Source organism: Solanum dulcamara, chromosome 12, assembly GCF_947179165.1.
Source record: "Solanum dulcamara chromosome 12, daSolDulc1.2, whole genome shotgun sequence".
Taxonomy (NCBI): Eukaryota; Viridiplantae; Streptophyta; class Magnoliopsida; order Solanales; family Solanaceae; genus Solanum; species Solanum dulcamara.
The window spans coordinates 65831907-65844970 of NC_077248.1; the positions used below are offsets into that span (position 1 = coordinate 65831907).

The window sequence follows — 13064 nt, forward strand, 5'->3', positions numbered from 1 at the left end:
TTTTTGGCAGTTAGCCAGTTTATATAAAGGTTAACCAATAAGGGGGAAAAAAGATAAGGAGAGCAGAGGGGGAAAACACACATTTCTCTACTTTCTCCCCTCAAAGAATTCTCTCTTAATAGCTATGGCTTTTTCTCCATTAACAACAAGGTTTGAGCTTTTTTCCTTCACACAACTCTTCCCTTTTTCACATTCACATTTCTCTATTACATGTCAATTTTTCTCCAATTTTTTTTCTGTACATAATTTTGACTTTATGCATTTTCTGGGGTTTTCTCCATTAACAACAAGAATTGAGCTTTTTTCTACACACAATTCTTCCCGTTTTTACTTTCCCACTTGATTATTTTGGCAATTCTTTTTCTGTACATATTTTTTGACTTAATGCATTTTTTTTTTGCAGTGGGTGTAGTAGTTATTGCAATTTTGGATTTGGTTGGAAATCGTCGAGCTTGTTTGTGGAATTAGGGTTTCTATCAAATGGGTCAAAAGGGGTTTCAGCTAAACCAGCAAAGCTCAATATTTGTGCCTCTTCTTCTTCTTCCTCAGGTATAAATATTTGCTTCTATATATATATGGTTAAATTTTTTTCACATTGTTCAAATATTTTTGTTGCTTATAGTAACTTGATTTATCTCTTTTAGTTTTTCGTATGATGATGATATGAAATGAGCTAAAATGAAGAAGTGATGATTCATATAACCGACTCCAACTTGTTTCGTACTAAGGTGTTGTTTTTGTTGTTATACTCCTTCCTTCCCATATTATATGGATGGACACTTTCAACTTTACACGGTGATTAAGAAATCATTAATACATTGAGAGACTTTACCATTTTGCCCTTTATTTATATCAATGCAATATACATAAAGCATAGAAATAGCTTGTATTGGGAATTGTTTACATTCAAAAGGCCATTAATTATAGGGCTAAAATAGAAAAAAATTAATTAATACTATCTTGATTTAGTGAGTGATCAAGTAATATGAGACAAATATTTTTAGTAAGATGCCCATCTAATATGGGACGGAGGGAGTAGTAAGGAGTGTTCCCTCTGTCCCTAAATAAATGACTTGATAGGTGGACAAGTATCGAAGTACCTAATTTTCTGTGTGCATTCAGGCTTGATTCTGTAATTTTTTGGTGAAGTTTAAATACTTAGGAAGTAGATCAAGGTATTATTGTAAATTTGAAAAAACACAGTGAAGGACAATCCTGTTTGACTATGTAATAGTAGTTCAGTCATGTAAAATAGGATGGAGGGAGTAACAGCTGTTGACCGTTTGGTATTGATTTTGCTTAGATCCTTAAACCTGGTAACGTGGTTCTGGTTTGCTATCGAGTAAATCAGGATCTTACGTCTTAGCAAATGGACTTTAAGGTGGATGGCATTGTGTATCGTGTTTGATGATGGAAAGGAAGAAAGAGCTTTATGCTGAATCAAACATCCTCAAGCTCGAGTCGCATCCATTGCTACACATTATTAGCATAGAAATCACATGCAGTGAGAGAGAGAGAGAGAGAGAGAGAGCGAGAGAGTGGTAGTAGTAGTACAGGCAGATGCGTCTATGAAGATGGATCATAGTGCTTAATTAGGGTGTCAGTGAAAAAGAAGAGAAGCTATAGAATTTGTCAGAAGATGGATCACTTTGTTCAGTTTTCCTAAAATTGTAGTTAAGAGCAAGCTGCAACTTTTTTGGTGATGAGTCAGAATGGAACTTATGGATAGTTTTCTCATCTTATGTTTCTTTGTGCTTACAGCTGGGGTTTGTGTTGGTATTGATTCTTATAGTGTAAGATTTACCATCCCAGACCCACTTGCAGATTACACTGTGTATGTTGTTGTTGTCATCAGTGTTATCAAAGGCGAAAAGCTCAAAAAAGCTCTAAGGTCTGTTGGGGCTTTAAGCGCAAATAAAGCATGGGCTTTAATGAAAAAAGGTGCAAAGGGACAAAAAAATACAAATATATATGTTTAGTCCAAGACTAATAATTATAAACATGAATGACAAATATATGACCAAAGAAATTGAAAAAAATTTATGATAAAGTGAAATATCAATTGTTTAGTGTCACTTCTTCAGAAGAGGCTCATTGGCAAGGACAAGTTTGCCTTATAACCTTGATGAAGACACTGAAGTGCACATAAAGCGAGGCAAAGCATTCAACACGTTTTGAGCCTCGCTTCAGTGCTTAAGCGCGCTTAAAGTGTGCCTTTGACTACACTGGTTGTCATTGCTGTGCAGCATTACATTTTCTCAAATACTTTTATCACTCTTAGAACTTGGTGTAAAAAATAGAGTACCTTATAATTATATCTTGATCACTATGGCATGTGTACTGATTATTTCATATTAGTACCTTCTTATTGAATAGCTACTATATATGCAGACCCTTTGAGAAGACAATGGTATAACCCTCTGCATTGTCGCTTATGATTGTGTCTCTGGTAGAATATTAGATTAAAAAATTTGTTTACACTGTAGTCTTAACGAATGTGTCTTCAGAATTTCAATTACCCCATCTCTTCCATAATAAGCAAATACTGAGATAAACTGATAAACTTAAAAAGGGTGCTCTAGTCCAGATAAAGGTGTTAACTATATGTAGTGGAACCATGTTGCTATTGGTTTACTTGGTCTTGCCATATCCAAAAACTGCATAATAGCTACCCTAATAATGCAAAAGCTCTCTCATTGTAAGAGTGTATGGTGTTTATGTGCCTATAAGCTCTTTTGTCCCTTTGCGCCGGAGAGGGAAGTTGGGGGTTAGGTCAAGCTATCAGGTTTCTGTGTCACTTCAATTCATCTTTCAGATTCTATATGGGGAACTCAACTTTGTGCTTGCAAATGTATGTCTTCCAGATCCACTTTTGGTGAAGGCTGCAAGAAGAGAACGGGTGAGTCGCCCGCCTGCATGGATGATGCGTCAAGCAGGAAGGTATATGGCTGTTTACAGAAAGCTTGCAGAGAAACATCCATCCTTCAGAGAGAGATCAGAGACAACTGATCTCATTGTGGAAATTTCTTTGCAGCCCTGGGAAGCTTTTCATCCAGACGGAGTAATTATCTTTTCGGACATTCTTACCCCCCTACCTGCATTTGGTGTCCAATTTGACATTGAAGAGGTAAGAGGCCCAGTCATACAGTCTCCTATTCGTTCTGAAGAGGGATTGAAATCATTGCACTCCATTGACTTGGAGAAACTACAATTTGTGGGAGACTCACTTGGGATTTTGCGAAAGGAGGTATCTTGGTTATTTCCATGCTATTTGTGCTGATAGGATTCTTACTATGATCTCTTAATGTAAAGTTAAATGGAACAAAGTATCAAAAGCTAAGGATTTTTTCCCCTCCCACAAAATGTCAGGTTGGAGAGCAAGCTGCAATTTTGGGTTTTGTTGGAGCTCCTTGGACAATTGCTACCTACATAGTTGAAGGAGGTACAACTCGCACGTATACGAAAATTAAGGACATGTGCCATACTGCTCCACATGTTTTGAGAGCTCTGTTATCTCATTTATCAAAAGCAATTGCTGAGTATATTGTGTATCAAGTGGAGTCTGGAGCTCATTGCATCCAGATATTTGATTCATGGGGTGGACAACTCCCACCTCATATGTGGGACAGCTGGTCTAAGCCTTATATTGATGAGGTAAGCTAGATTATTTTTTTGTTAGTCCGGAAACTATCCATTGTCCTTCTGCCCAAAAACCTTCTTATCACATTTTTTTGGGGGCATAGACTGGATAGGGAGGTCAATAGTGAAAGTTTACTGGATTTCTAACTGTGCAACATTGAAGCATCCCTGAAGGTCTGAGTTGTTCAACAATGCTTTCAAGGCATGTCTTGATATTCAGTTAAAAGTTATGTGATTTTAGGAAGAGTAATGTTGCATCTGATATCTGATGAGTCCTTATAGCATGTGGTGGATTAGGCATGGAAATCAGGTTCATAGATTACGGTCATAAGTGTTACAATATCGTGAATGATGTTTGGAATAGAGGAGGGATTCTTTGGGTGCTTTAATAGTCGGTTGTGTTGAAATATCATTCCTTTATTAGTCATTACGTGAACTTTCTCTCATTCTATTTCCTTTTTGAACACCTCTCAGATTTTTGAATGCAGATAGTTAGTATAATTAAAAGAAAGTGCCCACAAACACCTCTTGTGCTCTACATTAATGGAAATGGTGGACTTCTTGAACGGATGAAAACAACTGGAGTTGATGTAATTGGACTTGACTGGACAGTGGATATGGCAGATGGAAGGAAGCGACTAGGAACGGATATTGGTATACAGGGGAATGTGGATCCCGCTACCTTGTTTTGTCCTCTTCCTGCATTGACAGATGAGATTAAAAGGTTCGTTGTTGCATAACTGAACCTTAAGCTATAGTCACTGCTAACAAATTAGGAACTTAAATATTGGCTTCGCTCCTCTACCCTTGTCCAGTTAAATATTTGGGTTTATTTATAGATATGTTAAGGTAGTAGTTGGAAGATGTAAAAAAGGCATGTTATGTTATGTCTTGTGCATGTGTCACTTCATCTTGACGCCAATAGTGTCTGTGGTTTAATGATTATTAGAGGGCATGACGTCTAAAAGTTCATCTTTTTCTGTATATGATGAAACCATGAAAAATACGAAAATTGGAGGGAGGGGGTCGGTTTTAGATAGTTAGTCTGTAAGGCTTCATTTAGAAATGAAAGGGCCTCGCGGGGCATTCAACATCTCTTAGAGTTCTGGGAAAAAGATCTGACTATGTTTCTTGGACAGGGTTGTCAAGAGTGCAGGGACCAATGGTCACATCCTCAATCTTGGCCACGGTGTACTCGTTGGTACACCTGAAGAAGCCGTTGCTCACTTCTTTGATGTTGCTAGAAGCTTCAATTTTGACAAGGTTGAGGATCATGTATCTGAGGCAGATAAAGTTGTAGCTTGAAGACAACAATTTTGTAATGCAGGCCAGATGCTGGTTCACCTTAGGTCCTTTAAGTTGGTAGAGGAGACTAATGCTTGTGAATAAACTAGCATCTTTATTTTATCTAATTTCTTGGAAATATTGAGCAAATTTGTTACATGATTAATTATTCTATCAGAAGCCAAGTTGTCTCTATGCGACATCTAGGTCACAAATTTGAGCTGTAGAATCAATCACTATGTTTGTGTCAGGATAAACTGACTGCATCACGCCTTATTGGGGTGTGGTTCTTCCATGGACCTTGCATAAACGTGGGATGTGCACACTTTGAGCTGTGGAGTCGATCACTATATTTGTGTTGTCTACTAAATGAACTTTCGAGTTTGTTCGATAAGCTATATCACATTAGAATTAAAGTTATCAAAGACATGACCATATGAAGAATTTGATGTTCTCTTTGGAAAACAAAAATCTGGTGTGTAATCTAAAAATTTAACAATAATTTTTTTTCTATGATTATTTATCTATGAAAAACTTTTCGATAGAAAGTATTTCACCTTTAGCGGAATCACATTACGCGAATTTAAATTAGTAAGACTAATAATTTGCCTAAATAATAAAGAACTAAAGTACCCTGTGGCTTTGAAAGTTGTGAATAAGCAAACTAGCAAAATATATCAAGTCAGTGATTTTTGGAATAGATTGAAAAATTTAAGTTTATGAGTTTTGAATTATAAAACATGATAATAACTAAATTTAGAATGAATTTTCTTAAAGTGATTATAAGGTACAGATCAAAATTATTAAATATTATCAAACTCTTAACTTTAAACATAGATCCTCCCCAAATGACCCATTCTCATCTTTAAATTCTTTTGAGACCAAGATGACACCCCTCACCCCTACCCCTAAAACAAATTCTGGTCCAAACTCCAGCATGCCACATTGCAATGACTCAGCAAAATCCTTTAATTACATATGTTTGACCAAACATAAAAGAGAAAAAAATGACCCCTCAAATGTAGTGCTTCCTCTCATTACCTTTTTCTATTTGTGTACTAATCACTATTATGTCATGCATCAACCATGATGAAAAAAAAGAGAAGAAGATTGATGTATAAGATGACAAGAAAATAGGGTGGGTGATTAATAGACAGATTTGGTAGACTTTGGATCTTGAGGAATTTAATATAGATATATCATTTACATTTTCTATGATAATCTATTTCTATATTAATCTAGACTTTGATCGTTATTTTTCTTTCAATTTTGTTTAATTATGTTTTTTTAATCAAGGATTTATTAAAAATTTATAAAAGTAAAAATAAGGATTACATATATTTTATTTTTTTCATACTATATTGTGTATATTGTTGTTATGGTTATTTTTCACAGGACCGTCTCTCGACCATAAAATCACTAAAGCAATGAATTGGGATCCCAAAAATACTAAAGATATTTTATATATATATATATATATATATATATATTGTTAAAAAAATCTCATTAACGGTTAAATTTGAAAAGAGAAATGAAATAGTTTTTAAGTAATTGTAATATCCTTTCTTATGTGGCAACCTATTTTGTTCTCATTTAAATTTTGACGATTAACATGAACCCACATTATTATTCCTATATTTTTCTTTTTTTTATTTTCCTTTCACTATTTTTATTCACTCATTATTGAGTATTTTGAAACTCCCAACATTCATAGCTTATGCATTATGCAAAATCAATTATTGTTTATTTACGGGAAGATCAAATGTGACCAACAAGGATTGTGGTGGAGTGATAAGTACTTCTTCATTCTTAACCAAAGGTCTCGAATTCGAGTCCCGCTGGGTACGGAGTTACATTTGTTAGGGAGCGTTTTACTCCCAATGTGGGACTTTCCGGCGTGAATCCAAATTTAGTCAAACTTCAATGTTGATAACGAACACCGGGTGGAAATCTAAAAAAAATAAATCAAATATGCTTTTTTGGCATCTTCTTCCAATTTCAAGCACAAAAATAAGTCAACATTATTTCAGTATCATAATATCAACTTATCAAATTCAGTGCAATACTATTAAATATTATTATATCAATTTCTCAAATTCTTGACCCAAATTTTATTATTCTAGTTTTATATTATATTTTTCATTAAAAATTTATCTTTTTTTACATTCTTACATCGTCTATGTATATCCTACTCTCTTCAAATCTTACTTGTTTTTCAATTTATATATGTTAGCTAAAAGGAAAAAATTAAGGCCTTTGTATAAAATTTGGCTTTAGATCGTCAATCTTATTGAAACAACGCTAATTTCTCTATATCAATCATCTTTTAGAAGAATCAAATTTTTATCGTAACTGACTTTTACTATTATGTTACAAGTATTACATGTTTTTTTTAATAATATTTTACTATAAATAAATTAAGAAAATGAGTGAACAAACGATATCATTAGAAAGAGATTTAACGTTCTATACATATAAAAAAGAAAGCACCTTGTAATTCTGAGTAAACTTAGACAAGCTTTTGAAAAAGTTAAAGGTATGTTGTTTATTTTAGGTTTAATTAGAATTTAAGGAAACATAGTATGATGTAGAACAAGACAAAAAGGGTGACTAAGGTTTGGTAAATCTCTTCAAAAAGCTGAAAAAATGATGACAATAATTAGGATCTCCATGAACATATGATACAATGAAAATTCATATTTACTACACATATTCATCATGAAAATTAAAATAGAGCTAATATATCATGTTCTTTCTTTATATTATTCATTAATAGGATATAATATAATAATATAAAATTAGAATTTCTTGACTGTCATCAGGTTACCAATTTTCTTGTCCCTTCGACACTAAGCGTGTGTTGCCTATGTACATGATCTTACAATTTTGTAAAAAAATATATTTGTATAATAAAATAAAAATTGAGTTTACCATTCAATTTTCACTTTATAATACTAAAGTCATGGTTATTCCTGTTATTATTTATTACTTTCTATGCTTTGATTACTTTATTTTATCTGTGATGCTTTCATTATTTATTTATTTGTTATTTGTATTTATTTATTTATATTTATTTGTTATCTATTCGTTATTTGTTTGTTGTTTTTCTCATATCGCTTTTAATTTCCTATTCTTATCTAACATTTTTTTTTATGCGTTTATGCTTCTACTGAGCCGAGGTTTTCCAGGAAACAGACGTCCTACCTTGGTAGGAGTAAGGTCTGCGTACATTCTACCCTCCCCAGACCCCATGTTGTGAGATTTCACTGGGTTATTGTTGTTGTTGTTGTAATACTAAAGTCATTAAATTATTTAATACTAACTTTGATATAATAAAATAAAAATTGAGTTACCATCTACGAAATCAACTCGAGTTTCATGTTTGTGGGAAGACATGGCCATTTTGTATGTTTGGAGAAATCACTAATCATTCTTACTATTTCTCACTTAGAATAAAGTTTATTTAAGAATTAAACTAAAAAAAATTACCTTAAAATAGGATTAGTAATTAGTATAATGGAGACTAATTACAATTAAGGTCAATGTCCCTATCAATGAAAAGTTGAAAGATTTTGTAAAGTTGGAAAAACCAATAGGGCATCTTATAATTTTTCAAAAATATTCTCTAGATATGGTGTCTCTTGCTTCTTTTTTTTTTTTTTTTGATATTTTAGAAGGCAAAGTTCCTTTTTTTTCTCAATATGTTTATTTGGTATTATTGCTCTTCCCTTTTCACTTTATTCTAGGTTTATCTAAGAAAATTTGTAAATGATCTTATTGTTTATTTAAGAATTAATCAATTAATTGACCATATATAGTTACTTCCATGAGAATATTAATTAACCTAGGATGCATGCCTAGACTTTAGATCACATAAAGTATTAACTTTGATCGATTTATATTCTATGCATTAAAAATACGTATAAAAGTTATTTACACAATCAAATCACTTAAAAGGTAATTACAATGTTCAATAATATTGATTGGTAATCTAGAATAAATGGTATAAATATTAATCAAAGACAAAATGAGATTCACTTCATGTTCCTCAATATGTTTTTCTCTATTTAAATTTACTTATACTAATATGAGTAAGGAGTATTCCCAACTAATTAATACTCCTTCTATCCCAAATTACTTTAATATTTATTTTTTTAGAGTCAAACAATATAAACTTTAATCAACATTTTAACATGTATTTTTTCATCATATTAATATTTAAAAAATTGCTACTTATAGATTATTATTTTTTTAGCTTTCGAAACCTAAGTTTTAATTTTAAAATGTTAAACTAATCTTATCTAATTTAGCTCTAAAATTTGTCAAATTAAATGAACTCTCTAGAAACAAAATATGACAAATATTTTGAGATGGAAAGAGTATCATCTTTTATAAGGGCCCATTTGGATTGGCTTAAAAAAACAGTTTTTAAGTTAAAAATAAAAAGTCAAACTTGAATGACTTTTAAGTCAAAAAATAAGAAGTAGGGGATGCTTACTTTTGGTTTTTAACTAATTTTAAGTCGTTTTTAACTTATTTTACATTTGTCAAACACTTTCAGAAGTCAAAAACTGACTTAAAATAGATTTGACCAACTTAAAAGCCAATCCAAACGGCTCTAAATCTTTTTCTTTCATCATATCCTACTTTTTAGTTAAATTTATATTGATTCAATAAAAGATTATAGGTCTTTATCTTTTTTATTCTTTTTGGTAAATTAATGATTCTCTAATTAAAAAAGAAATAAAGGAAAAGTAAAACACAACCATATTTATTCTTATGATCTTTCAAATCAAGAATAACCACAATATGTCTATTCAATAGAGAAAGGGACACAATATATGGTATATACATGTATAGAATGAGTTTGAATTTTCTTTTTTTCTATTCATAGCTAGAGGTTTATGGTACTAGTTCTTACCCTATATGAATTTTGCTTAATAAAGAAATTTCTTTATGGAATAGCCCCTAGATAACTACAAAAAATGTTTCAACTTAATGTTAATCACATCAAATGTGTCTATAGCTTTCAAATATCATTAAGGTATGAAGAAAAAAAATACCATCGTTCATTAGCTAGTTATTTAGGACATGATATAATATTCCATGGAGGGTGGGTTCTTTCATCTTAATTAAAGGTTTTGCGTCCGAGCTTAGTCGTTTTTGTCAGAGAGAGCGTATTACTCTCCTCATATGGGATTTCTCTATGTGAATTTGAATTTAATCACACACATATATAGAGAGGGGGGGGGGGGGGATATTGGGTGGTAACAAGAAAAAATGGAGGGTGGATAATATGTGTTGCAAATATAAAATAAATAAATGTATTGTTTCTTCTCTATCTTCATGTTTAAACTTTTAGATGAGTCGATCATATTATGATTTGGGAGAAAGAATTAGATCGATTTGACTCTGATTTTGAATAATGACGCAATAGAGAAAGTTTTTCTTTCATTTTTCACCGTTAATGTTGGTCCAGTCGAGTGTCGTCCATGTCATTCTGATGGGCACAAAAACTCTGATTTTTCTTTAATTACCTTAGCTCTATAATGCACCCATTTTTCCTCAATCCCTCCGAACAGAAAATAATATTGTATTCAAGTCTACTTTCAGGTCACACGTGAGGGGCATGTTGCAAATAATAAATCAATATTTTCTTTCTCTCTTTATTAATTTTTTTTAGATAAGACGATCATAGAATAGTTAATGCATCAGGTAAACATATAAATTGTACCAAAAATTCTACCAGCAATCAAGCAAATCTTTTCAAAATTCCTAAAATTCTTTGCATAATACAACTAGTATATTTTTATGAGCTATCATTATCCTGAAAAAAGAAGCAAAAGTAAATTTCAATGAAATAAGAGATTTTTAATTCTCTTACACTATCATGTTGTGATACTTTTAATATTGTGTGATATTGTTAATATCTTTGAGGTCTCATGTACGTACGATTTTCTTCAAAAGGTATCATACATATCTTATATATAGTTTCCTAATTTTTCAATAACTAATGTGAGACGACTTTGTTAGCTCCCACACTCAACAATAATTAAGTCAAAATAAATATGATATTATTGAAATTGTGCACCCAAAGAATGTATTCATATAGTTAGTCTCATGGATAGGGTATGTAATTTCTTTTGAGATATAATTAAGTAAATAAAGATGCATTCTATCTAATAGCGTAAAGATGAGGTTGGAGGACTATCCAACAAGTCTTACACTACTTTTATGAATCCAAATAAATAGGAAAGCATCTATACATTGACGGTATAAAAAAATTCCATAATATTGTATAAAAAGAACAATGAACTCTTCTAGAATAAACAAAAAATAAACTTGGGAGTACACAAAAATTAATGGATTGTTTCTTGTTTTTGAACATCTCCAAAAGGAATTCATGTTATGTTCTTACATACTTACAATGTATAATTCGGTGCACTAAGCTTTGATTATGTGCGGGGTCTAAAGAAGGGTTGGACCACAAAGGCTTATTGTACGCAGTTTGACCCTACATTTCTGCAAAAGATTATTTTCACGGCTCAAACTTGTGACATCTTGATCACATGACATCAATTTTACCAGTTACGCTAAAGCTCATATTTCAATTGTTACATACTTACATATTATACCAAAATACAACTTCCTCATACCTAAAATATATCATACTCTATTTTTATTTTATATATACAGAATTCTATGTGACCTTAATTTAATCTTCTAAATTACGCTTAATGGGCACCAATTAATGGCAGAATCTCCAATAAGACAAGATTTTATAAAAGCAAAAAACACAAGGATTTTAAAATTCAACAACAAGAACGCCCCCCCCCCCCCCCCCCAAAAAAAAATAATAATAATAATAATCTAATATTGTACTATACATTTCTAGAAAGAGAATTATCATAAACAAAAAACTGGTAGTGCCCAAAAGTTATTCATGGAGTAATAAAAATCTAATTTTTCTCTTATCTTTAATATATATTTTTTGAGTAATTAGCCATTTTTTCACTCAAAACTAAGAAGAAGCTATGTACTTTAGGGTTTTCAAATTCTAGTTTTAGCTAGGGTTTTCAAACTCTAGTTTTAGCTAGGTTTACCGACAAAGTCCGATTCAGCCTAACAATTTTCAGTACGAATACGAACCATGAAAGAAGAGCTAGCCAAACGAAAATCTAAAACATACAGACAAAGACCCATGTCAAGCTCATTAAATGAATATTTTCCCGATATAATAATCCATAATATCTACTAACAACAATATTTCCAATAATCCAAGCATCATATAAAAATTAAAATACCTTAATTCAAAAGTATTTTATATGTATAGCACTATATTAATTAAATACATAACAAAGCAAATACTCTTATTAATTAAAATTAAAAGTTTAAAATTTTTACCCTTTTTTATATCGATGATCTCGATGAGATGGATAATCAAGTAGATTGTAGTTGAAAACTTGAAGAAGTAGCACCTTCATTGTTGTTACTAGCCTTAATTTGCAAATTTGGCCTCTTTTTCTTTTTCTTCTTTTTATATGGAATTCCTCTTGCTTTAGCTTGTGAATCTCTCACTTCTCTTAAATAAACACGTATAGCACCACTTGCAAAAGGGTTAGTTTCTTGCAAACCGCCATTTTCTTCATAAGCTGCCCTAAGTCTTCCAATTAGGGCATCTAAGCTTCCCCATGCTTGTCTTAGTGGACACGTGCACGGGCCGGGAGGTTCGGGTTGCCCGAAAAATAGACAACCGTGTAAGTGAACTTTAGTCTTTCCAAATTGGTCCAGGTATCGAAGGAAATCTAACACATGGTTGTAGTTGCACTGAGGTAACGATACGGGTGGTCGTTGATTTTTCAGGTACTGACCGAAAGTATTCCAATCACGACGTTTCTGCGACTCGTATCGACTTAATTGTGGCGTTGATGGTAATGATGATGATAACGACGACTGACGATGATGGTTATTAGGGGGTGGTGTTATAGTAATAACACCACCAATTGATGATGATCCTTCTCCTACTTCTCTTATTTTTTCACTTGACATCATAGTTTCGTATAAACACTAGATATGAAAATGTAATAGAAGAAGAGAAGAAAGAAGAAGAAATGTGTGTATAGTGGGAGAAAAAATGGAAA

At 32.0% G+C, this 13064-nt stretch overlaps 2 protein-coding genes across 2 annotated transcripts; one reads left to right on the forward strand and one right to left on the reverse strand.

The window, feature by feature from the left end:
* The first annotated feature begins 40 nt into the window (after positions 1-40).
* LOC129876132 (uroporphyrinogen decarboxylase 1, chloroplastic) lies at positions 41-5116 on the forward strand. Its single transcript, XM_055951468.1, has 6 exons — positions 41-150; positions 404-549; positions 2865-3247; positions 3370-3654; positions 4128-4363; positions 4779-5116. Exons 1-6 carry the CDS (start codon positions 125-127, stop codon positions 4942-4944), a joined length of 1242 nt encoding a protein of 413 aa, XP_055807443.1. The 5' UTR covers positions 41-124; the 3' UTR covers positions 4945-5116.
* A 7006-nt stretch (positions 5117-12122) lies between these two features.
* Positions 12123-13064, reverse strand: LOC129876133 (protein LIGHT-DEPENDENT SHORT HYPOCOTYLS 10-like). The gene has a single exon (XM_055951469.1). It carries the CDS (start codon positions 12973-12975, stop codon positions 12364-12366), a length of 612 nt encoding a protein of 203 aa, XP_055807444.1. The 5' UTR covers positions 12976-13064; the 3' UTR covers positions 12123-12363.